Source organism: Heterocephalus glaber, unplaced genomic scaffold (genome assembly GCF_053883595.1).
Source record: "Heterocephalus glaber isolate CG9 unplaced genomic scaffold, H.glaber_assembly_v1.0 deba00001497, whole genome shotgun sequence".
Classification (NCBI taxonomy): domain Eukaryota; kingdom Metazoa; phylum Chordata; class Mammalia; order Rodentia; family Bathyergidae; genus Heterocephalus; species Heterocephalus glaber.
Window position 1 is genome coordinate 50,160,790 of NW_028258320.1, and position 24,513 is coordinate 50,185,302.

The 24,513-nt window shown below is 37.1% G+C and overlaps 1 protein-coding gene, 1 non-coding gene and 1 pseudogene across 4 annotated transcripts in view; all 3 read right to left on the bottom strand.

Moving 5' to 3' along the window:
* Positions 1-2,018: 2,018 nt before the first annotated feature.
* Positions 2,019-3,182, bottom strand: LOC101718615 (L-lactate dehydrogenase A-like 6B; annotated as a pseudogene).
* Positions 3,183-3,851: 669 nt separating this feature from the next.
* The window catches only part of Cwf19l1 (CWF19 like cell cycle control factor 1), a 39,104-nt gene continuing 18,442 nt past the window's right edge, over positions 3,852-24,513 (bottom strand). For all 3 annotated transcript variants that reach the window (XM_021253198.2, XM_004838663.3, XM_021253199.2), the window contains exons 11-14: positions 9,984-10,193; positions 9,125-9,244; positions 8,578-8,675; positions 3,852-4,297 (exon numbers count right to left, since the gene is read on the bottom strand). In XM_021253198.2, coding sequence (XP_021108857.2) covers positions 4,153-4,297; positions 8,578-8,675; positions 9,125-9,244; positions 9,984-10,193 — 573 coding nt within the window. In that variant the 3' untranslated portion in view covers positions 3,852-4,152. The remainder of the gene's footprint in view (positions 4,298-8,577; positions 8,676-9,124; positions 9,245-9,983; positions 10,194-24,513) is intronic.
* Positions 9,425-9,570, bottom strand: LOC147825689 (small nucleolar RNA SNORA12). The gene has a single exon (XR_015440601.1). It is a non-coding gene; the product is annotated as a small nucleolar RNA SNORA12 (small nucleolar RNA).

Consider the following 24,513-nt stretch of genomic DNA (forward strand, 5'->3'; position numbering starts at 1 on the left):
CTCGCGAGATGCATGCGTCACTTCCGGTAGCTGCTGCAGGAAAAGCCTCACCCTAGGTCTTTCCGAGGAGCTGCGGAATTCCAGTTGACGAGAGTGGGAAGCAGCGCGTCTTAAGTGCCCCGAGCATTCTCCTGGCCGAGGGAACCCACGTATGTTTTTCTGGACTTGAAAAATAAAAAGGTCTCTTCAAACATTACATTACCTTCAAATCAGCGATCTCTTACGTGTTTTCTAAACTTCACATTTTCTGCATTCCTGTCTACATTTCACCCTTTAAAAAATCCATGGCATCTATCCTCCAACTCCACCACCTGCTGAGCCGGCACTGACAAAAGCCACTAAAGACTTAGATCGTGTACAAACAATTCGAGAGACCCCTGCGCAAACAGGCCCATGGATGAATTAGCCTTCACAGTTAATTATGACTTTCTATGACACCCGTTCCCAAGATCGCCCCTATAATCACAGACAACTCAACGATGACGGCATTCCGGAGTAAAGAATGTTCTTCCGGATTTGGAGAGCTTCCTTAAATGTCTTTCAGAGCTTGCTGACCGAGAACCTTCTAGTTACAGTTTGCTAGCGGTAGTTCTTCATTATGGGAATTGTTTCTGATGCTTGCTGCATGGCTGCGAAGGCAAGAATGCTATTTGGTGCAACAAGAAGTGCTTCTGAGTGGCAAATTGCCTAGGGTAACAACCTTCTGGTTTTCTACTTGACTCAGTCATCTACTTTATGGAACCCAGGGATCTCAATAGGTTTAAGAGTCAACATGGAATCAAATTCTCATAAAAAAAAAAATAGGTGTCCGTGCAACTAGAACGTTGACTGTAAAATACATAGCCAATCAATGTCGTGGGCCATTGACGCTGTTGTATGGGAGATGCTGGTTTCCAGATTTGGATGGTTTATGTAGAACTGGTGTATAACAGTTGGATGTAATGGCAAATAGAGCCTCTGAGAACACATCTTTGATAGCTGGACAGACCGTATATAGGACTGTGGTGCATACTGTCATGAAAGTATGAAGCTCTCTCATTTGCTGCAATGGAGTTTCAATCTCTTAATTCTTACCCAGAAGAGATAATGACAGTTGCTGAGTATCCCAGCCAAGATACTGATGATTGGGTTGACCCAAAGTGGCCATCTTTGCAGAAATCAGGTCGGTTTCCATAGTTTAGTCTTTTGAAATTCCCCTTCTCAGCTCAAGTTTAAAAAAAAAAAAAAAATCCTGGGCTGGCTGACTTGTTTTTTTCATATATAAGACAGAGGTAATACCACACAGAGATTTTATGAGGATTAAGTGAAACAGTGTCTGGGCCATAAATGCTCAATAATAGGAACAATTATTTTTCTTTTCACTCCAACATACAGCATTCTTCTGTGAGCTCTCTGCTTCTTGTCCATGTACTATTGGATCACTATATCCAAGCACTCCTTAAATACTGGAGATCTTTAGCTTAGGACTATATTTACCGTATCTTATCTTCTTTTTTTTGTATACGTTTATTTCTACATTGTAGGGGAAATTACAACTTTTTTAAATAGTGTATAAATGAACATTGGTATAAGCAACCCAGAATGAAAGTAATGATTTTTGGAACACAGTAACCACCAATATCCTACTGATTTTTGGAACAGATGGAAACTACATACATATACTTACAAATACTGGCAGATCAGAGATGCCAAAGATACCGTTTTTGGTGCAGTTACTTAGGAAATGTAAACAGGTTAAGGACCATATAGCATCTGGATGCTAAATAAATGGGGGAATCTCTTCAAACTTTCAGGAATTCAAGTTTATCCAGAACTTTGGCATATACAGTCTCATCTGCTATCTTATTTTCAATAACTTAAGACTAGTGGCTTTGGATTTTAAAGCTTACACTCCTGAATTCTCCCAAAGTGTTTCTGCACTTTTAAAAAATAGGCTTCCCTTCAAGGGTCAGGTTTATCTTTATAAAGTCTGTTATACCATTTTCTCCCAGGATACATGGGACCCTGAGGAATACTGTACTTCTTTCTCTGTTCCATAGAGGTCCTTAATTATGGTGGAAACTAACTTTCTTCTTTCTTTCTTTCTGTTCTTCCTTCTCTCTCTCTCTCTCTCTCTCTCTCCCTCTCTCCCTCTCTCTCTTCCTTTCTTGTACCTGCTATCGAACTTGGGACCTTGTGCTTGCAAGGCAGGCAGCAGAACCACTGAGCTAAATCCCGGCCCCTATGGTGGAAACTGAACGCGTTCTTACATTCTTCAAAATACTTTCTATTAAGTACAGATAGGCCAGTGGCCCTAGAGGTATAACCTTTCATTTTAATTATCTGACAGGCACTGGCAATCACTTCTTTGTGGATATTTTTCCACTGGTCAGGATCTTTATTAGTTCCTGTAGCTGAGTTCAGATCCTTTAGAGGGACATCAGCTATATTAACTACACTCCATATAGGAACACTTGAATCTCCATGCTTTCCAAGTTCATACTCATGACAGTTTCAGAGTGGGTACTAACCTTTTGCCCAGTTAAGAAGTAGAAATGAGCAGTATCCAGATTACAGCCACTTCCAATAACACAGTTTTTGGGAAATGCACTCAGTTTCCAGGATACATAAGGTATCTACTAAGTTGTAAACAACAATCAGTGGGGGCTGTACTAGAAAATAGGGGCAATCATTACTTTAAAAATTTCAGCCCTGATTCTCCTCTCTCCTGGCATGTACCTACTGTGATAATCACTAGGCTGGAGTTCGCAGTAACATGTTAATCTTTGCTGCAAACAGTATTTGACATTTTCACAAAAGGGCTACCATGACTTCACCCTTCAGTTCATCTTCTTGAACTTCACCAGGGCAAGTTTAATAAAATGCTGACAGCACAGGCCATGTCCAATGATTGAGTTCTAATGGAGACCTTACTGTGACAAATGGGCTCTTCTGAGGTGAAATTCTTCATAAGCTTACACTTCATAGTTGCCATCTTGGACATGGGTGTGAAGAGCCAGGAGCCCCAGAAGGAGACGTTCACCACTTGACAGTGATGAAGATGTCCTCAGGCCCCAGAAACTTGCTCCTGCCACGTTTACTGTCTGAAGGGCCCACAGAACTCCTCCAGGCCAGCTAGTACCTGCTCACTCAAGAGGTAGAGAGACTGGAAGAAAGCAGTAGAAAATCCACTGGCAGGATCATTGAGGCACAAAAGAATCACCCTCTCTTATTTTCATCCATACTCATAATTTCATTTATGGCCTACACCCTGATGGTCCCTAAAGCCTTATCAATAATTCAGATCTCCATGAGTTTAGGATTATCCAACAGTACACTGGACATATCTGTTAGACATCTGAAACAGCTTATTAAAAGCAGAACTCATCTTCTCTTTTTAAATCTTTCCCCTCTCTTCCCAATTAGACTAAACTCTGGGACAGAAAGCACCATGATGAGGCATGACTATATTCTTGGAGCCTAGAAGAATGCCTGGTACATAGGAGTTAAATATCTGAAGGACTGAATGGGCTTTTATATTAAGAATAAGATGATGCTACAAGAGAAAAAGACCATTAGTCTCTTCTCTATCTTGGGTTATCCCGAAAGAAACCACCCTCTATGATTCTAGTAAGAGCTAGACCTAAAACTCCGGCCCTTCCTATTTTACACAGTACTTCATTTCAGTGGTCAACATGAATACAAGAGGGTTCTCAATTATTAAAAACAATTTGTAGCCAGATGTGATGGCACACACCTGTAATCCCAGCACTTGGGAGGCTAAGGCAGGAGGATCACCTGGAGTCTGAGGCCAGCCTGGGCTACATAGTTCAAGACCTGCCTAAACTACATAGTGAGACCCTGTCTCAAAAGACCAAAAAAAACTTAGATTTTATTTGATAGTTGTTTTGAAAATGTAGATTAAACACACGCTGTTCTTAGTGTTAAGTAACAGGCATGCTTTTAGCATAGAATTTTCATCTTAGAATGACTTTCCTAAAAAAAAAAAAAAAAAAAAAAAAATTCAATCCTAGGTCTCTTGCTGCAGGCAGTTCCATGGGAATGCATGAAAAAGAGGCAGAGAAACAATCCCCAGGAGAGACTGCAGTTTCATTAAAAACATACTGGCTGGAACAATTTCTTTCAAAGTTCACAAAGTGTTCCTCCCTTTGGTTAGTCATCCAGAGTGAAGTCAAAGGGCTCAAAATCTTTGCGGAAGCGGCAAGCCAGGGTCTCTTCCTCATCTTTGCTGATTTGACACTGCCTCCAGTCAGACTTCTCAGGAATATTAAGAATTGCTTCACTGGCCAGTACTTCCCTGCAGAAAGAGCACAAAGAAGTAAAAATGTGGAGTATTAGCTCCAAATTCCCTCTTTTCTCTGTCCTGCTCCAACCAGAAAGCTCTTCTCAACATCACCCAAAGCAAGTATGCAGATTTCTGACTGCTTATCTGTTCTCCTGCCCTGAGTGGCATCTCTCCCATCCTATCTATCAAAATCATACCCATGTTGAAAGACCAGCTCAGATCCCACCCCTTTTCTGACCCCTTACAATCCATTCTCCCTCTCTTGAACAACTTGAAACTACACTATTGGTACAGTATGTAGAGAAGCAACATGGCATACTACAAGGAGGAAAGGTTCTGGTTGACACCATCAAAAGACTGGATTCCATCCCTAGCTCTTGTCACTTGCTGTCTATGACTTGAACAGATTACTTCAACTCGTGAGTCTTGGATTCCTTACCTATGAAATTCAAATAACAACACTTACCTTGTATGGTTTTATGAAGTACAGATATAACACAAAGCACTATACTAGCTATGCATTACATACATCCTGCTTTAGACTAGTTTTGTCATCTCAATTAGACCATGAGTCTAACTGAAAGTAGAGTTGGGTGTCATATCCATTCTGACCTAAAATTCTCCTGGCTTTCCTTCTGGCACAACAACACAAGCTCAATGTGAAGAAAATAACATATAAATAGATATATCTGCTTCTAATTTCTATTGTTTCATATTTTTATTTATTTTTACTTATGTCGATATATTATAAATAATTCTGTGTATCTACTTGGTCCATTTTCTACTTTGAAGCTATAGTAAATAGGGGTAGAAATAAATCATCTGAGTCCTCTAAAAGGCACAGAAGACCTAAGCTCATACTTTGGGCATACTTTGAGCCTATTTCATTAGATGTAAAATTAGGATAGAATCACTTTTCTTTAACAGCTAGAAAAAGAATGGCTTTTGAAGTATTTTGTAAGTGTAAAATGTTATTAACTATACATTATTTTGAAAATATTCACTTTGAAAATATAAATGACTGTCACAAACACCATCAAAGGATCTCCCATTTGTAAGCTTTATATGCTATTATGGCTTCCATCTAGATGTCCCCCCAAAGACTCATGTGCTCATAGGTGGGGCTTTTTGGAGGTGGCTGGATTTACGGTGTGTGATTTTGGGATCAAGAATGCAATGCTAGGACTAAGGGTGAGAGCTACATCCCCTAGGAGTGGACAGCCTGGATAAGATATAAGGAAAAGAAAGAGGGTCATCCCTTATTGCTTGCTGCCTTCTGCCTGCCATGAACTGTTTCTCCTCTGTGATACCCCTCTGTCATGCCAGCCTCTCTTAGAGCCAGCCAACTATGAACTGAAATCTCTACTAACTGTGAACCAAATAACCTTTTCTCCTTTAACTTTGGTTGTTGGGTATTTTGTCTCAGCAATGAGAAAAGTAACTAAGACATATGCCTATGTACACTGTTAATCATGTGCCTATCTGCATCTGTTGTTTTTTTCTTTTTTTAAATTACAGTTCTTTATTGAGGAAAAAAATAAAGAAAGAAAAAGATTTAGGACACTACAAAAATCACAGGTACCTGAGGTTAATATATACTTGTTTAGAAACAGAATGGAATGGTATTTGAAAACAAAATAAAAGGCTCGAATGTGAGTAACATATGACCTTGAGCTATGCAGTTAAGCTTTCTAAGCTATAGTTCCATCATTTATAAATGTATATAATAAATCTGTTGCTGTATCTCATCAGACTGCCAACCATTAATATATCAATATTATATACGCTGGACAAATTGGAAGAAAGAGAAAATAAAATATCCTGGAGGGATAAAGTTTTCCATGGCTTTTTAGTTATCATTAAAAGCACCACTACACAAATATATATGCATACATATATACACACATATAAAGTAAATATACATATAAATGTTTGCTGTTCCACATATATGTATCTGCAACTGTTGTTAAGGCAACAACAAAAAGATCAAGGCAGATGTTTGAAGCATGTAACACCATTGTTCTCATTGATCAATTATCTTTCTGAAAATGCAGACAATGGAGCAGTCTTTTAGAGGTTTTCCAAATTAATCCAGAAATGGTTCTGGGGTCATTCAAAGCCCAATTCTAACTAGGGAGAAAAAACAGCTGCAAATCAGATACTAACATGAGATAATACATTCTGTGTATTTTCTACTCCCCTTCAGACTCTGTCTCTTCATGCCTGTAACTTGCTGTCTTCAATTTTGCCTAACTTATACTGCTCTCTGTATGGTCTTGCAGTCATGTTCTGCCTGATCTTATGAGCAAAACTAAAGCCTCATCCAGCCTTCTAGAATACTACAGAATAATAAGATTGAGACATCACATTTTGCAGTCCACCAGACCTGGATTTAAATCTGCCACTGTGTGACTATAGGCATGCTACTTTACCCCTTTTAAGACATGCTAACCAATTTAGTACCACTAGGCAGATGTGGCTATTTACATTTAAATTCTAATTAATTAAAATTAAATAATATTAAAAATTCAGTCCTTCAATAACTTAGCCACATGTTCAAATGTTCAACTTAGCCACAGGTGACTAGTGATTACTGTATTTGATAGTACAGATTTATAGATCATTTCCATCTTTGTGGAAAATTCTCTTGGACACTGCTCTAGAGCCTCAATGTCTATATTAGTAAATTGGGATAATGCCTACTTTACAAAGCTGTGAAGATTAAATGAGAAAATGCACAAAGTTCTTAGCAGTGTCTGATCCATGGCATATGCTCAATGGTAGCACTTTACTACCTCTGGTTGGAATGCCTTCACCCCAGTCTTTGCCCTCTAAATCTATCTCTTAAATTCACTTTGATCCTTTCATAATGCCCTTATACCAAACAGAAATAAATTCTTCCTTCTCTGAATTAATTTCTTTCTATCTATCTATCTATCTATCTATCTATCTATCTATCTATCTATTTTTAAGCCTGGACTGCATAGCAAGACCTTGTCTCAAAAAACAACAATATAAAAGGTGATTCATATAATATACTATATATATTATAATATTTCTGGCAGAGTCTGAGGAAGCACTCCTAATTAAACATAGATCCCAATAGCAAACACAGTCACTTAACACAGATGTTAAATCTGTTAATCTTACTCAGTTCTCATACAGTTTCTACTCAAATCACCTCAGATCAGATATTAGCACTGTTCCTTTTTGTTTATTTGTTTGTTTGGTACTGGAAACTGAACCCAGGGCTTCACACACGCCAGGAAAGTACTCCATTACTGACTTACAACCCCAGCCCTTTTAATTTTACTTTGAGACAGGGTCTCAATTTCCCAAGTTCCAGGCTGACCTCAAATTTATGATCCTTCTTCCTCAGGCTTTGAGTGCTGGGATTACAGGCATGTGCCACCATACTTGGCTAGTACAATAAGTCCCTGATTTGAGAACATCTGAGTTGCAAACTTAACCAATGGGAATGGACCTTGCATTAGGAACATTCATACATGTGAATAGTGAAAGTAGCTCATGTGTGTGCCAGACATTGTCACAGTTGTGCTGCTATGTGCTTAAAAGTACAGTTTACAGTATTTTTGTGTGTGTTTGATTTTTTAATGTGTTTGCTTTACACTGTATATCTGTGTCAAAGGTATATAAGACTTACTTTGTCAGACTTACAAACGAATCCAACTTACAAACGTTCTCCCGAAACAGAACTCATTTGCAAGTTGGGCACTTACTGTGTATTTTTAAACTTGTGCACTGATTACCACTATCTAATTCTAGTCTATTTTATTACCCAAAAATAAATATCATACCTATTAGCAGTTACTCTTCATTTCTCTCTTACCCCAGTTTTTGTTTTATACTTTATTAGTACATGTTTGCAGTACATATTAATTATATTTATCATGGGAGTTTGTACATCTCTATACCACATCTTAATTCGTTTTTTGTTTTTTTTGAGACAGGGTTTCACAATGCAGTTCAGGCTGTCCTTGAACTCACTATGTAGCCCAGGCTGGCCTCAGATTGGAGGTGCTCTTCCTGCCATAGCCTCCTGAGTGCTGGGATTACCTCTAAATTTCTAAAGTAGATTGTTTCCCAAAACTCTGTCAAGCTACATTTCACATTTTGTATTTCATGGCAAATCAGACTTTTTCTGACACTGTAAGTTCCTTGGGGTAAGGCATGTTTCCTACATGGCTTATTATCAATTGTTCATGCAGCTCACCACTTTATTTATAATGGTTCTAGTGAAAATATACTGAAAAGAAGGAAAACATACAAACCTTCCAAACTGCAAAGGAAAATTCCTTTTAATTTTGTGGAAAAGTTTCTCTCCTGTGTCAAGTTCAACATAAAAATATGCTGCTCCTGGTTGTGCAATCTAAAGTAAACAGAGTTGTATGAGGACATATATAGTGCTTTGAAAATCTAAAACCCTAGCGCATCTCCTAAAAGCTTTAACTTGGCAAATAATTCAGTCTAAAAGTACAAGAAAAAGGATATGTGAATAACTACAGATCTCAAACTACTTAGTGTAACTAGAGTTTAAAAAGTAAGATTGTCAGATATTACCAGTATCCTCCCAGGGGCACCCTCCTGCTAAGTTTCCAACTTGGCAAATGTCTAATTTCTTGCTCTTCCCAAGAAAACATTAAGACTTTGGTGTAATGCTATTTCCATCTCCAGTCTAATCAACATACTGTGATCTGGTTCCAAATTGTCCAATGCCTATTTAACATTTTTGGAATTCCTTGATAGTACCTCAGGCTAAGTATGTCAAAAACTAGACCTTTACTCCTTCCTGAAAATCACCAGACCCTCCTGTTTTACCTGCTTGATGTTCGAGTGCTCTGGGATTTCCAGTAGCTCTATCTGTTGCTCTTGTGCCTGGGTAATGAAGGCATCTTTAATGTCATCAGTAGCACAACAGTTAAGTGGCACAGGAATGACCTGGACAGGGGTTGGGGGAATAAAAGAAATTCATTGTACAGGTCCCAGAGAGGTTATGTCTGTACACTTTCTGAAAGTAGAAAATCCATCACAGGAGTGGAGAAGCACCCCTCAGCACAGACTCTCCTCAGGCCAACAGGCATTGGTTAGCCTGTCTGTAGGACTTAAACTTATGAGACAGACTGTGAGAGCTAATATCTGATGCACAAAAAGCTCAAAAGAGATCCTTCTGTCTTTAAGGCTTTGCCAGCTCCTTACAATGTATGTGGTAGAGTCAGGCCCATTTGAAACCTTAACAAATGTGCCAGAAAGAAACTACCACAACCACAATCACCGAATTTCTAAGCTGATGTGGCCTCTGAGGCTATTTCCTATCTCTAAGCCATCACTCATGCTGGACCTCCACACAAAATTCTTTTCCATTCTTTTCCAAACTCTTACCTAAGCGTGGTTTGTATCGTCCTTGGAACCTCTCTCAACTACTCACTCCTTTTCTAGCACTCAGCATCCTGCTGTTCACTTTTACCCACAATATACTTCACTGTGAAATTTCTAGAGTTATCATAGACACTCTTAAACTTTTAAATGAATACTTTAATATTATTATGACCAGTCATATTAAATACTTTAAATATTAGATTAAATTTAAATATTTCAGTTAACCACTACTTAAATATTTTTTTATCAATATCAAGATCACCCTAGTGTCCTCTTAAATTCCTGGGCAGCAATCACCTACCTGTAACTGGAGGTGATGGCTCTTATAATTTCTCTCAAATAGAACACATCGTTTCCCTTGACTCTTAAAGAAGCGTCTTAGGGTAGCCTTGTATTTCTCCACCTCTTCCACCACCTCTGCTGAAAGCTCCACCACTGACTGGTAGTGACCAATGGGCAGGATGAGGACATGGTCATCAGATAAGCCTCCTTTGGCCAGAGCAAGGTAGCACTGAAGGAGAAACAGAGTCAAGACACCAACAGTATATGTATGGTTCTCTGGGGAGAAAAGCCTATATAAAGAGTGAGCCTGAGAATACTGGAAAAAGTACTCAAGACCCTATTAATAGAAATTCTACTTTTAAAAAATCTGATGTTAGAGGTTAGAGCAATAATGTTCTTCAGTATCTTCTGAAGAATGAGATCAGAGGTAACAGATTCTTGTGCAAATATCAAATGAACTGGGAGTACACAGGAAGGCTTTTGCATTCAAATACCACAGCATAAAGAGACTGGAACCACCACCACTTGGGTTGCCCTTCCCAGGCTCCAAACTTAAAAACAACATTTAGGCTATTATCTCTTTGCCTTCAACCACAGAAGAATAGTACTTCTGATTTCAAAATGACTACTTTCTGCCTTCCCATAACATCCTATGCCATATGTCAGCAAACAAACCCCCAGGCTCACAAAAATGGCTAAGGTAACATGATTAGCACCCAATGTCCCTGCAGCCTTAAGTTGCTAACTAAATTCTACAAAATGAGAGAAAACATACAGCCTAAGGGAGTGGAAAAAGGAGACACCTTAAACTCAGATTTACCCAAAAAGATAGAGAATTTAAGGTTCTCTACAATAAATATTAGTCTTTCATAGCAACTAAATATATTTCTGTCAAAAATAAAATATCCAGGATCATTCTACCAGTCATACACTCTTTGAAGGGAAGATACTATGAGTAAGCAGAAAAGAAACAAATGAATATCGAAGCATGCAAACATAGGTACTTTAGGAAAAAATTCCAATGCAAAGTATTCTTTTAATGGATTCAAAGTTAAGGCTGAAAGATGTTGTCATTTATTTCTCATCTATAATAAGAAAGTCCAACAGAATGACAAGATATGTACTAGAAACAAATTAAAGCATCATCATCCTCGATTTATTTGGCAGAGAGGATTAAGCAAATCTAATAAGTTAATTTACTAGGTGACAAGTTCATCACAATCTCAGAGGTACTAGTTTTATACTAACTTTTTTTTCTTTTTGTGGTACTGGGCAACTTAACCAGACTCTGTGTAAAAAATAGAAAATGGCTGAGATGTAACACAGTGTGAAGGTCCTGGGTTTGATCCACAGTATTGCCAAAAAACAAGAGTAACCAGAAGCCTTGATCCTAGGAGTACCTCCCAGAGATACAAGTCTGCTAGTATAAGACATGAGAAACTCTTTAGTCTGAAACAAAGTGAAAAATAAAACTGATGTTCTAGTCAATGTATGAGGCCACAATATAGGACCTTCAGACTGTTAGGTTACATTGAAGTAAGGTCACCCTCAGAAACCAAATTCACAATAAATCGATGAAAACAGTATGCAGAACCATTACACCCTAACAAATCGTTTGTAAATACTTCCCTCAGGAACCTTGGTGATCATCTGATTTTACTCATGCGTGACTAGAGTGTACTTATAACCCTGAATATTAACCTTTCTTAATTCTAACTGAAAGAAAATAGTCTATTTGGAGCCTGGAGAAATGTTCATCAAAGAATATAATTATTTAATGTCTAACTGAGCCCTGCCCAATGACAAGTATCTAGAGGTACTATTCTATGGGAAATAGAATGACTTTCCTGTGAGACACACATAGCTCAGGGCTTTCTCAGCTTGAGTAAAAATCATACTCAAGATCTCCCAGTTCTCATAGTCTGATTCAGTGCTTTCTAACCAAGCAACTTTATGATCATTATCTTGGGGTTACCAGATACTTCCATCAGGAATGGCGATGTGGGCATTCCTGTCATTAGGAAGCTACATCTTCTACTACTACCCAAAACAAATTTGTCACTTTAGTCTTTCATATCATTAAGTTCCCACTGTTACATAATTCTAGATTTTTAAAAAAATTATTAGGGCCAAGGATTTAGCTCAGTGGTTCTGCTGCCTGCCTCACAAATGCAGGTCCTGAGTTTGATACTCCTGCTCGGTACCCCAAACCCCGAGTTTGGTACCAAAAAAAAATTATTAAGTTCAAATTTCTGAACTTGAGCTGAGGACAGTGGTTTATGCCTATAACCTCAGCAATCTGGTAGGCTGAGGCAGAAGGACAGCAAGTTTGAGCCCAGCCTGGCCAACTTAACAAGACCCTGTCTAAAAATTAAAATAACAACAACAAAAAACAAAATAAAAAACAAAATCTGAAGCTATAAAGAAAATAGCAACTTTTTTTTTTTTTAAAGATGGGATCTCAGGCCGGGGATTTAGCTCAGTGGCACAGCACCTGCCTGGCAGGCATGAGGACCTGAATTCGATCCTCAGTACCAAAAAAAACCCCAAACAAACAAAAAGATGGGATCTCACTAAATTGCCCAGGTTGTCCTCAAACTCTCAATACTCCTGCCTTAGCCTTCCAGAGAGCTGAGATTTCAGATGTGCACCACGACTGGCTATCAACACTATTAACCTAATATAGGTATAACCAACAGAACGATTCCCTTGTCAGGACAAAGAAAATTTCCATTTTAAATAGTAAGCAATTAACACAAGCAAAGTAACAGTCCCAAGAAGTATGGACTAAAAATACAAAGTTTGAGAAGCATATAAAAGGATCAACCTAGGAGATCCACACCTATTTATGAGAGAGGGAGGAAGGAAAGGCAGGAGTGATCTTGTGAAACTTATTCTACAAAAACAAGACAGAAGAATTGCTATACTCAAACACTGACAATGGGCTGGGGATGTAGTTTAGTGGTAGTGACCTTGCCCAACATCTGCAAGGCCCTAGGATGCATTCTCAAAACAACACAAAACAATAACAAATGTTGGCAGGGATGTAGAAATCCTTATATATTACTGATGGAAATATAAAATAGTGTCATCATTTTTGAAAAAGTTTGGTAGTTTCTAAAAAGTTAAGAAAATAAATTACCATATAATCTAGCTATTTCATTCCTTGGTACCTTTCCAAAAGAAACGAAAACATCTATCTACATAAATACTTATATGCAAATCTAACAGAAGAATTATTCCTAATAGTCATGAAGTAGAAACAACCCAAACGTCCATCAAGTGATACATACATAGACAAAATGTGTTATATCCACACAAACAATACTATTTATCAATAAAAAGGAGTGAAATACTGGTGCATGCTATAACATAGATAAATCTCAAGAATACAACGCTGAAGATGCCAGACACAGGGACTTCCAGGAAAATGTCAGAGTGATAAGTGTTAACAACTCAGCCTCTCTGAGATTCAGAATCCAGCCAGACACAGAAAATAACTTGCGGGGGAGAGGGGGGGCAGAGTAGATCCCTGGGTACCAGAAGGATCTGACAGAAAAATTAAAACCTACAAAGAAATTCAAGAGACAAAACACAGGAGCACGCAAAGGACAGTATGCATTTTCTCCCTAGCTCCCAGCTCAAGGCTTGCAGAAAAGGGAGACCAAATCTACACAGACACAGACAAAGACTCCAGAGGTCTTCAGGGAAAAAAATGTTGTGGTAGAATGACCTGGCAGGTTCTGTGATCTGCAGGAAAGTGTGGGATTCTGTTTCTATAAGAGTCCTTTAACAGGAAACAGCTGATGGGTGATTCTAGTCCAGTGATAGTGAAATTTTCAGAGACTGAGTGCCCAAACTGCAACCCCAAACCCACTTATTTATTGCAAAGTGCCAACACTGTAACTAAACCTGAATACTGAGGTTTTAATTTAGAAAAAATAATTGTTATCTGATGCTTGGCTGCTGGGACAGCTTGGCTCACATGCCAACAGAGAGGGCTTTGCATGCCCACTGCAGCACATGTACCATAGGTTCACCACTATGCTCTAGTCCCTCTATATCCCTGTAGAGTGCTTGGTTGGACACCATTCTGGGAAAAGGTTAATTGTTTAAATCCAGGGACTCAAAGCAATCATTGGACAGCTTCACTTCAGGGCTCTCAGTGTTATATCCCACCATGACTTGATGAGCCACTGCCATTGTAGACAGCTGCAGTCAGGGAGCAGGCAGGAGAGAGATTCCCCTGAAGAGATAAAGCTAAAGAACACAGGCTCTGCCCTCACAGCCAGAGGGCAGGTTCAGCCTGAGTAGCTCTGGGTTTGAAAGTCACAGTATTGGTGCCCTTGCCCTAATTCTATTGCCTGCTGGTGCCTGCATCAATCACTGATATCAGGTCTGACTGCCTTCTTTATCTACCAGTGTGAGCAGGGATACATATTGACTTGGGGGTACTGCTCCAAAATTGTAGATCCAAAAAGAAAATCACATATTCAAAATCACAGAGAAACTTCTTTTCTCTATCTCTCTTTTGTGTCTGTGGTTTTTTGTTTTCCTTTTTTTTTTTTCTCCTTTTCTCCTTTCTTCTTTACCAGTTATTGGGGTTTGGGAGATTTTTCTTTGCTTTTTTCCTACCTCATCTCTTTTTCTTAATTTATTTTTCCTCTCCTCTCTTCAATTTTTTCCTCTTATGCTCCCTATATAATTTCTTTTTTCTCCTTTTTCTTTTATCTTCTATTTGTCAGTTTTTTCTCTTACACTTACCTAATTCTATTATCTTCCATCTAATCCCCAATAGGATCCTTTGTACCATTTCTCTCTCCTCTTTCTCATATCATATAAAGTTTCAAATTTTTCTTCTTGCATTCTTCGGCTTCCAATCTCCTACCATCTTTAATAAAATAACCATACAGCTTTACTAATCTTTACATAGTTGACTCTATAAAATTACTCTTGAATTCTTTTCTAACGTTAGCAGAGATATAGCTATCACATATGGTACATATTAGCTGTAAGTCAATAATGGGGTTGTCTTAATTTTTATACTATTATGTAAATTTCTTCTCTAGCATGAAGGGTGGTACATAATTGGTTTTTATGGTATGTTAATATCCAATTGTCTTGAACAATACTACTGTAGCTGATTTGGTTATTACCAGGATCACACAATTATTGCTATTAATAGGTTTTTTATCTGTAAGGCAACACTCAAATTACCTTTGTGACATTAACAACACTACAGTACATTCCCAGACAACTTGGTGTTGGGCCAGTTACACGGTATCCACCCCTCCAAAATTAACCAAGGTGTTCAGATCCCGAGGCTGAGGCAACTGACTATAGTAAGCCATGCCTAAAGTACGTCACTGAAAAGCTACTAACTAAAAGACAACTCTATACTTACAACAAAGTCTACAAGCATCCACAAATCTCACCAAAAAAACAAACAAAAAACCAACAGAAACATAAAACAAGGTAACAAAATGTCTCCCAAAGTTCCCAATTCCCCAGAAGCCAATACAGGATACCATTGGGGAAAATAGCTAAGTCACACACCCAAATTACTTGACCATATAAGAGGAGGATACAAAACAGGTCAAAGAATTCCTCAGTTGGATCACAGAAGGTATAACTGAACAGATAATGGAAGTAATAATCAATATAATCCAGGAGCTTTCAGAAGACACTAATAAAAAGCTAGCCAAGCTAAACAAACCTATATAAAACATGAATAACCAGTACAGCAAAGAATTAGTCATTAAAAAGGTTTCAATTAGACATCCAGATTAAAGATTATATTTAAAGTATGGGCAGCAGAAGCAACCAATGTGAGGACAGAATTTCAGAACTAAAAGACAATGACCAACTAGTGAAAGACAACTGAAAAACAACAAGACAAAAAATGGATCAAACAGCTACTGGGGGGTACAATGAAGACTCATCTACAAATAAGTGAATACAAATAAACTGAAATAAGTGAAAAATTAGAAGACAACACAAATGGCATTAAAAAAAATCCTGTTTACAGAAATAATGGCAGAAAATGCCCCAAACATAAATAAATAAAGGTAGAGATAAGTAGGGCATATAGAACCCCAAGTGGGCACAATCAAAAGAGAATCTCTGTTCCACATTGTACTCAAGGTACCAGAGACAGGAACAAAAATCTTAAAAGCTGTCAGAGAAAGGCAGAAAATCACATATAAAGGTAAACCCATTAGAATTTAGAATTACAGCAGACTTCTCAAACCTTAAAGGTCAGGAGTGCTTGGAGTGAAGTGTTTCAAGTCCTGAAAATTAACAACTTCCAACCCTGACTTATGTATCCTGTAAAACTTGCCTTCAAAACTGATGGAGAAATAAGGTATTTCTATGACAAGGAACACTTTGAGAAATTCATAACCATCAAACTAGCATTACAAAAAATTCTCAAGGATATCCTAGAAACAGATAATGAAGTCGAGAATGCCAATAAGTCTAAAAGAATGAATACACCTGGCAGGATGAGCAGCTAAATGAAAAAAAACCCAAAAAACAAAAAACCAATAAGGAAATCAGCTAAAGGAAAATGATGTAATGACAGGAACAGGTCAATACCTTAGAGCAGTGGTGGTAAACCTATACCATGCAAGCTGCAGCAGGCTGTTTGTATCACTGGAAGCTCTACAAGGATCACCATCACTGTGAATGGTCCTAATTCCCCAATCAAAAGACACAGATTGGCAGAATGGATCAAGAAACAAAACCCAAAGAAATTCAAAGATTAAAAATTAAAAAATGGAAAAAAATTACATGCACCAGGAGCCCAGAAATAAACAGAAATAGATATCCTAATTTCAGAGAAAACTGATTTCAAGACAAAACTGATTAGAACAAAGAAGGTCACTACATATTGGTTAAAGGGACATTTCAATAAGAAGAGATAATAATTATTTACACACCAAATATGGGCATGCCCAAGTTCATAAAATGAACATTAATAAACATGAAAAATCAGATAAACATTAATACAATTGCAGTGGGGAACCTCAATACTCTGCTGTCACAAATGCACAGATCAACTAGACAAAAGTCAAAAAAGAATTATCAGAATTAAATCAAACCTTCAAACAAATGGACTTAATAGATATCTACAGTGTTCCATCTAACAACACAATACACATTCTTCTCAGAAGCACATGGGACTTTCTCCAAAACAGACCACATATTGGCTACTATACTATAATGCAAGCTGAAGTAAATGTAAAAGAATCAAAATTATCCCATGCATATTATCAGATCACAGTGCAATAAAACTAGAGCAGAAACCACACAAACACATGGAAATTAAGCAATATCCTCTTGAATAATCAATGGTCACAGATGAAATTAAGGAAGAAATTAGGCAATTACTAAAATCAAACGGTAATGCCAGTACCACACACCCGAACCTATGGAACACAACAAAAGCAGCTGTAAGAGGGAAGCTTATAGCAGTTAATCCCCACATCAGAAAAACAAAGCAAGTTTCAAATAAATAATCTAATGATGCATATCAACATCCTAGAAAAACAAGAACAGTGCAAATCCAAAGCTAGGAAGAAAATTACAAAAATCAGAGCAGAAATTAATGAAATTGAGACTAAACAAAAAATACAAAGAATCAATGAATTGAAGAATTCTTTCTTTCTTTCTTTCTTTCTTTCTTTCTTTCTTTCTTTCTTTCTTTTTGAGACAAAGTCTCACTATGTAGTTCAGGGTAGCCTCAAACTTGTGGCAATCATCCTGCCTCAGTTTCCCAAATGCTGGGATTACAGGCATGCATCATCATGCCTGGCTGGTACTTCAAAAATAAACAAAATAGACAAAACCTTAGCCAATTTTACCAAAATAAGGAAAGAAAAGACCTAAATCCATGCAATTAGAAAAGAAAAAGGCAAAATCACAACAGATTCTACCAAAATCCAGATCATTGGTAACTACTTTGAGAACATATACTCTAATAAAAGTTCAGAAGAAATGGATAGATTCCTAGATATATACGAACTACCAAAGCTAAATCAAGAAGAAATAAATATCCTAAATCTAATATTATTCAACGAAATTGAAAAAGTGAAAAAAAAAAAAACTACCAACTAAGAAAAGCTCAGGTCTCAACAGATTCACTGCCTAATTCTACAAGAACTGTAGAAAAGATTTAATGCCAATACTCCTCCAACTCTTTAATGAAATTGAGAGGGAACCAATACTCTCAAGAGTCATTCCCGGAGTCAAGCATTACCCTGATTCCAGAACCAAGAAAGGACACAACTGAAAAAAGAGAACTATAGGAGAACTATAGGCCAATCTCTTTAATGAACATAGATGCAAAAAACCTCAATAAGATAACTGACAAAGAGAATGCATCAAATCATCAAAAAGATCATACATCATGACCAAGTAGGATTCATTCCAAGGATGCAGGTATGGTTCAACATACACTAATCAATAAATGCAATATGCCACATAAATAGAAACAAGGACAAAAAAAATCACACGATCATCTCAACAGAAAAAATAAATTTGACAAAACTCATTATCCATGATAAAAACCATGAAGAAAATAGGTAGAGAAAGTCTTTATCTCAATCTGATAAAAGCCATCTATGACAAACTAATGGCCAACATTTTATTAAACAGAGACAAGTTGAAAGCTTTCCCTCTAAAATTAGGAGCAAGACAAGCTTTCACCACTTCTGTTCAATACAGTTCTTGAAACATTAGCCAGACAATTAGACAAGACAAAGACATAAAAGGAATATGGATAGGAAAGAAAGAAATTAAATTAGCATTACTGGGGCTGGGGATTTAGCCCAGTGGTTTCGCCACCTGCTGCGCAAGTGCAAGGACCCGAGTTCGATCCCTGATACCAAAAAAAAAATATATCATTACTGTATTTGCAGATGACATGATTCTCTATACAGAAGACCCCAAAAACTCCACCAAAAGACTTCTAGAGTTAATAACTAAATTCAGTAGCATAGCACGATACAAAGTCAACACTCAAAGATTAATATTATTCCTATAGACCAATAATAAACTCACCCAGAAAGAAATTAGGGAAATAATACCTTTTATAATATCACCAAGAAAAATTAAGTACTTAAGAACTAACCTAGCCAACAAAGTGAACGACTTGTACAATGAAAACTACAATACTCTGAAAAAGGAGATCAAAGAGGACATCAGAAAATGGAAAGATATTCCTGCTCATGGATAAGCAGAACCAATATAGTCAAAATGGCCATATTTCCAAAACTGTTATACAGATTTAATGCAATACCAATCAAAATACCATAGCATTTCTCACAGAACTAGATAAGACAATTCTAAAATTCATATGAAACCAGAAGAGTCCTAGAATACCAACAAGGGCAAGACAGGGAGAATCACAATCCTGGACTTCCAAGTTATACTACAAAGTTACTGCAATAAAAACAGCATGCTAATGACAAAAAAACAAAACAAAACAAAACAAAAAAACCCCAAACCAGACTTGTGGATCAATGGAACAGATTACAGGATGCAGAAACAACCCCAGACACACTTAGCTACCTTATCTTTGACAAAGGGACCAAACACTTTTGTTGGAGGAAAGATAGCCTGTTTAACAAATGGTGCTGGGAAAACTGGCTATCCACATACAGAAGACTGAACCTAGACACATCTCTCTCACCATGAACTAAACTAAAACCAAAATGGCTCAAAGATCTAAATATTAAAACAGAAATACAATCTGTTGGAAGACAAAATTGGTAAAACTCTTGAAGACATAGGTGTAGGCAGACTGAACAGAACCCTGGTTGCACAAGAAACAATACCAAGAATCAACATATGAGATCACATCAAATTAAAAACCTTCTGCACAGCAAAGGAAACAACCAACAGAATGAAGTGACAACTTAGGATATGGGAAAAAACTTTTGCCAGCTACTATTCAGACAAAGGACTAACACCTAGAATATATATAAAGAATGCAAAAAAACTAGGACCCCCTCACAGATTTAAAGGCCCAATCAAAAAATGGGCATCTGAAAATGAACAGGCACTTTTCAGATGAAAAAGTACAAAAGTACATGAAAGATTGTTCAACATCGCTGGCCATTAAAGAAATGCAAATTGAAACAACACTAAGAGTCCATCTCCCTCCAGAAAGAATGACTATCTTCAAGAAATCAAACTAACAAATATTGGAGAGGCTGAAGGGGAAAAAAGGAACTCTTCTTCAATGTTGGTGGGAGTATAAACTGGTACAACCACTATGGACATCAGTATGGAGATTCCTCAAAAAAATGAAAATAGAAATTATTATTTGATCCAGCTATTCCCCTTCTAGGTATCTTTCCAAGAGTTAAAGAGATCTTATTAGAGTGAAACATGCATAGCTGGTTACAGTAGTACAACTCATAAGAGCTAAATCTTGGAAGCAGCCTACATGTCCATCAACAGATGAATGGGTAAAAAAAAATGTGATATTTATACACAATGGACCACTACTCAGCCATAAAGAAGGATAAACTTGCCCCAAAACCTGGAAGGAAGCTCCCTTGCCGCCATCCCAAGCTCCTAGGGCAGAGAAGCTGAGCCGGTCCCAGAACCCGGAAGGAAGCTTCCCCGCCGCCATCCCAAGTGCCTAGGGCAGAGAAGCTGAGCCGCACAGGCGCCAGAAGCACCCCCCACCCCCCGTGGAAATGAGAAGACACGTAAACAAGCCTCAAAAACAGACTTCTGGATCACCTACAGCAACCCCAAAGGGAAATGAGATGGAACAATCTGATACTCAACCACCTGGACTCTCTGAACTGGCAACAAAAGAGGATCTGGGAAAAATGAAAACAAAATTATTACTCAGATAACAGCAAAGATTTTGCTCATGGTGCAAGACATGAGTAATAAATCTAGAGAGGACACAGATAAAAAAATAAGAGGATCTGAGGAACATGATGGAATTCCAACATAGGAAACAAATGGAATCCATAAAACAGATGCAAACAGATTTCTAGGAGATTAAAAACTCCATCGAAAGTCTGTGCAGCAGAATGAACCAATGTAAGGATAGAATTTCAGATATGGAAGATAAGATTGCAATTAGTGACCAGGAAAAGAAAAATTTCTTTAAAATTGTAAAGGAACACGAGAAATCAATCCAGCAGCTGCTAGATGATGCAAAAAAGAATAACATAAGACTGACTGGAGTCAATGAAGAAACAGGAGAGAGTGCAGATGACATAAAAAAAACTGTTCACAGAAGTGATGACAGAAAACTACCCAAGGAGGGGAAAAGAACTTGACATACAGATAAGTGAGGCATATAGGACTCCAGCTAGCCTTGATCAAAAAAAATCTACACATAGGCATATAATAGTTAGGATTCCAGAAACCCAACAGAAGAACAAAATTCTACAAGCAGTGAGAGAAAAGAAACAAATCACATAACAAAGGAAAGCCCATCAGAATCACAGCAGACTTCTCAATGCAAACCCTCAAGGCAAGAAGAGCTTGGAGTGATGTATTTCAAGCCCTAAAGGAAAACAGCCTCCAACCCAGATTGATGTACCCTGCAAAACTATCTTTCAAAATGGATGGAGAAATAAGATACTTTCATGATAAAGAGCTGCTCAGGAACTTCATGAATACCAAATGGGCACTCCAAAAAATTTTAGGCAATACCCTAGGAAAAGACAATGAGGATCACAACCCCAGGAAACCCAGCAGAATGAATCCATTGGGCATGACAAATTAAACGCAAAGGGGGAGAATCCAACAAAAAGAAAAAGTCATAACAAGGCTTTTAAAACTTTTAACTTCATCCCATTCAATCTTGTTATTGTACTGATTAGTATTTTTCTGATTCTAGAGTTGCACACCTTTCCTTGTGCTGTACTGGCTATTTATCATCTTATGTCTACTTTTTAATTGGGTTGTCTATTAATGAGCTCTAAGAATTCTTTATATATTCTGCTCATAGGTTATATTCATTGTAAAAATGGTCTGTTTAAGGACTACTTTTCATTTTAATGATGTCATTTAAAGTTCTAAATTTTGATGGAATCTCATTTATCAATTTTTTTCTTTTATACATCATGTCTTTTGTATACTAGGTAGTTCTTGACTACTCTGAATTCATAAAAATTTTCCCTTATAATTTCTTCTTAAAGTTTTATACTTTTAGGCTTTCATATTTAGGTTCACAGATCTCTTCAAGTTATTTTCATGTATGGAAATAAAGGGTTGAGGTTAATTTTTTATATACGGATACCAGGTGTTCTAGTGCCATTTGCTGAAAACACTATCTTTTCCTCGGCTCTTGAATTGAGTTTATATTCTATAAAATGCTAATGTTAAATAATCTTTCAAAACTCAGTGGACCATATATGTGTGGTTCTATTTGTAGATTCTCTGTTTTATTCAAATGATCTATGTCTTTCCTTACAACAACACTGCCTTGATTACTGTAGCTTTAGAAGAAGTCTTAAAATTAGGTACTAAACGTCTTCCAACACTGTTTTTGTTTTTGTTTTTAACTTTTCTAGGTCCTTTGTACTCCCACATAACTTTTAAATTTCAATATCCAATTCTTCATTTATAGCAAGTATACATAGACTTGAATTTTTATATATACCTTTTGTTTTCTAATCCTGCTAAATTCAAATACAAGTTCTAGGGGCTCCTAGAGATTTCTCAGTATTTTCTCTGTAGATGATCATTTCATCTACATGTAAAGACTTTGCTTCTACCGTGCCAATCCTATCCTAATTGTGTCATTTTATTGCCAGACTATTTTGGTGGGGCCTAGGTTTCAAAGTTTAATGGACAGATAAAAAGTAAGCATATCTGCCCTTTTTCCCCACCTTAAGGAGAAAGCATTGTATCTTCTCCATTTATATAAGGCGTTCTTGCTGGAAGTATGGAGTACAGGTCTTTAATCTGTTGAGAAGGTTCTGTTCTACTTCTAGTCTCCGGATAGCTTTTACCATGAACAGCTGTAGAATATAGTCCAATACTTTTTCTCCAACTAGTGACAGGATCATATGGCTTTTTCCTTTCCTCTGTTAAAATGATGACTTATGGGGGTGGATCTTCCAATGCTGCACCAACACTGCCATCCCTATAACAAAACCACTTTCTACATCCTGCCAGATCTGACTTCTAAGAGTTTGTTTTGTTAAACAAATTTCTATCTATGTTCATACTTTTTTCTTCTATTATCTTTATCCAGTTTTAGGATTAGCACAATGCTGAGTTCCTAAAATGAGGGGAGAAGTGTTCCTTCTTTTTTCTGCTTTAATTGTTTGATATAATTTATCAGTTAAAATGTTTATGAGCCTGTTGTTGTCATATAGGTAGGTTTTCAAGCTAGGGATATACTTTCTTTAATAGGTGCTATTCAAATTTTGTATTTCCTCCAGAGTTAGTTTCATTAATTTGTCTTCCAAGGTACTTCTTAGAAGTTGTCAAATTTATTTCAAAACAGATTTTTGAAATATGCTTTCTATGTCCTTTTAAATTCTGTAAAATCTGTGGTAATGTCTCCTAGATCTGATCTTGATATTGTAAATTTTAAAATGTATAATTGATATTGTGTAACAGGAAGTAAAGGTTTAAAGGAGTAGGGGAAGTGGGAGGGGTAGCGGAAAGGAAAAAAGTGAAAAGAAAAAATGTGAGAAAAGGTAAAAAATGGAAACAAAGTTTGGCAAACTGGGAAGGGTGGAGGGGGTGAAGGGAGGGCAGGGGAAGGGGGAAAAAAATAAGAACCAAGATACCCGTGCAAATGGTACAAGATCCCAATGATGAATGAAACTGTATTTTATATCTAAAATGTACCAATAAAAGAATTTTTAAAAAAAAGGATAAACTTGAGTCATTTGTAGGAAAATTGGTGCACCTTGAGAACATAATTTTAAGTGTAGTAAATCAAACACACAAGTTTAAATATTGCATGGTTTCTGCTACATGAGAAATCTAATATGTAAAGTTTAAGTGCAAAATAAAAGACAGATAATACGAAAAAAGAGAAAAAAGTTATTGTAATCCACCATGGCCAATGTATCTAAAAGTGTACCTTGATTTAGTATGATTATTTCATGTGTTTTATATGGTTCTTCACCTGTAAGTCTGGCTGTTAATCTGTGTGTGCCAATTAACTTAACAAAGTCTTATAAAATAAATCTGATGCTGGCAAAAATAACAGAAAGAAAGAAAGAAAAACAGGGAAGGAGGGGAAGAGGAAAAAAGAAAAGAATTGAGATGTATTATGTACCTGTACCAATTCCCCACAATGAATGCATGAATGTATTCATTATGTACTGCAAATATGTACTAATAAAAATTTTTTTAAAAAGAAGCCAGATACTAAAGACCATATACTGTATGATTCCAGTTAATGTCCAAAAACCACAAACCTGTAAAGACAGTGAGCACACTATTGATAGCCTGGGGCAAAGGGTAGAGATAGAGATCAAATATAAATGTTCAAAAGACATTTTATTGGAGTGACAGAAATGTTCTAAAACTGTGTTGTATGGTGTTTG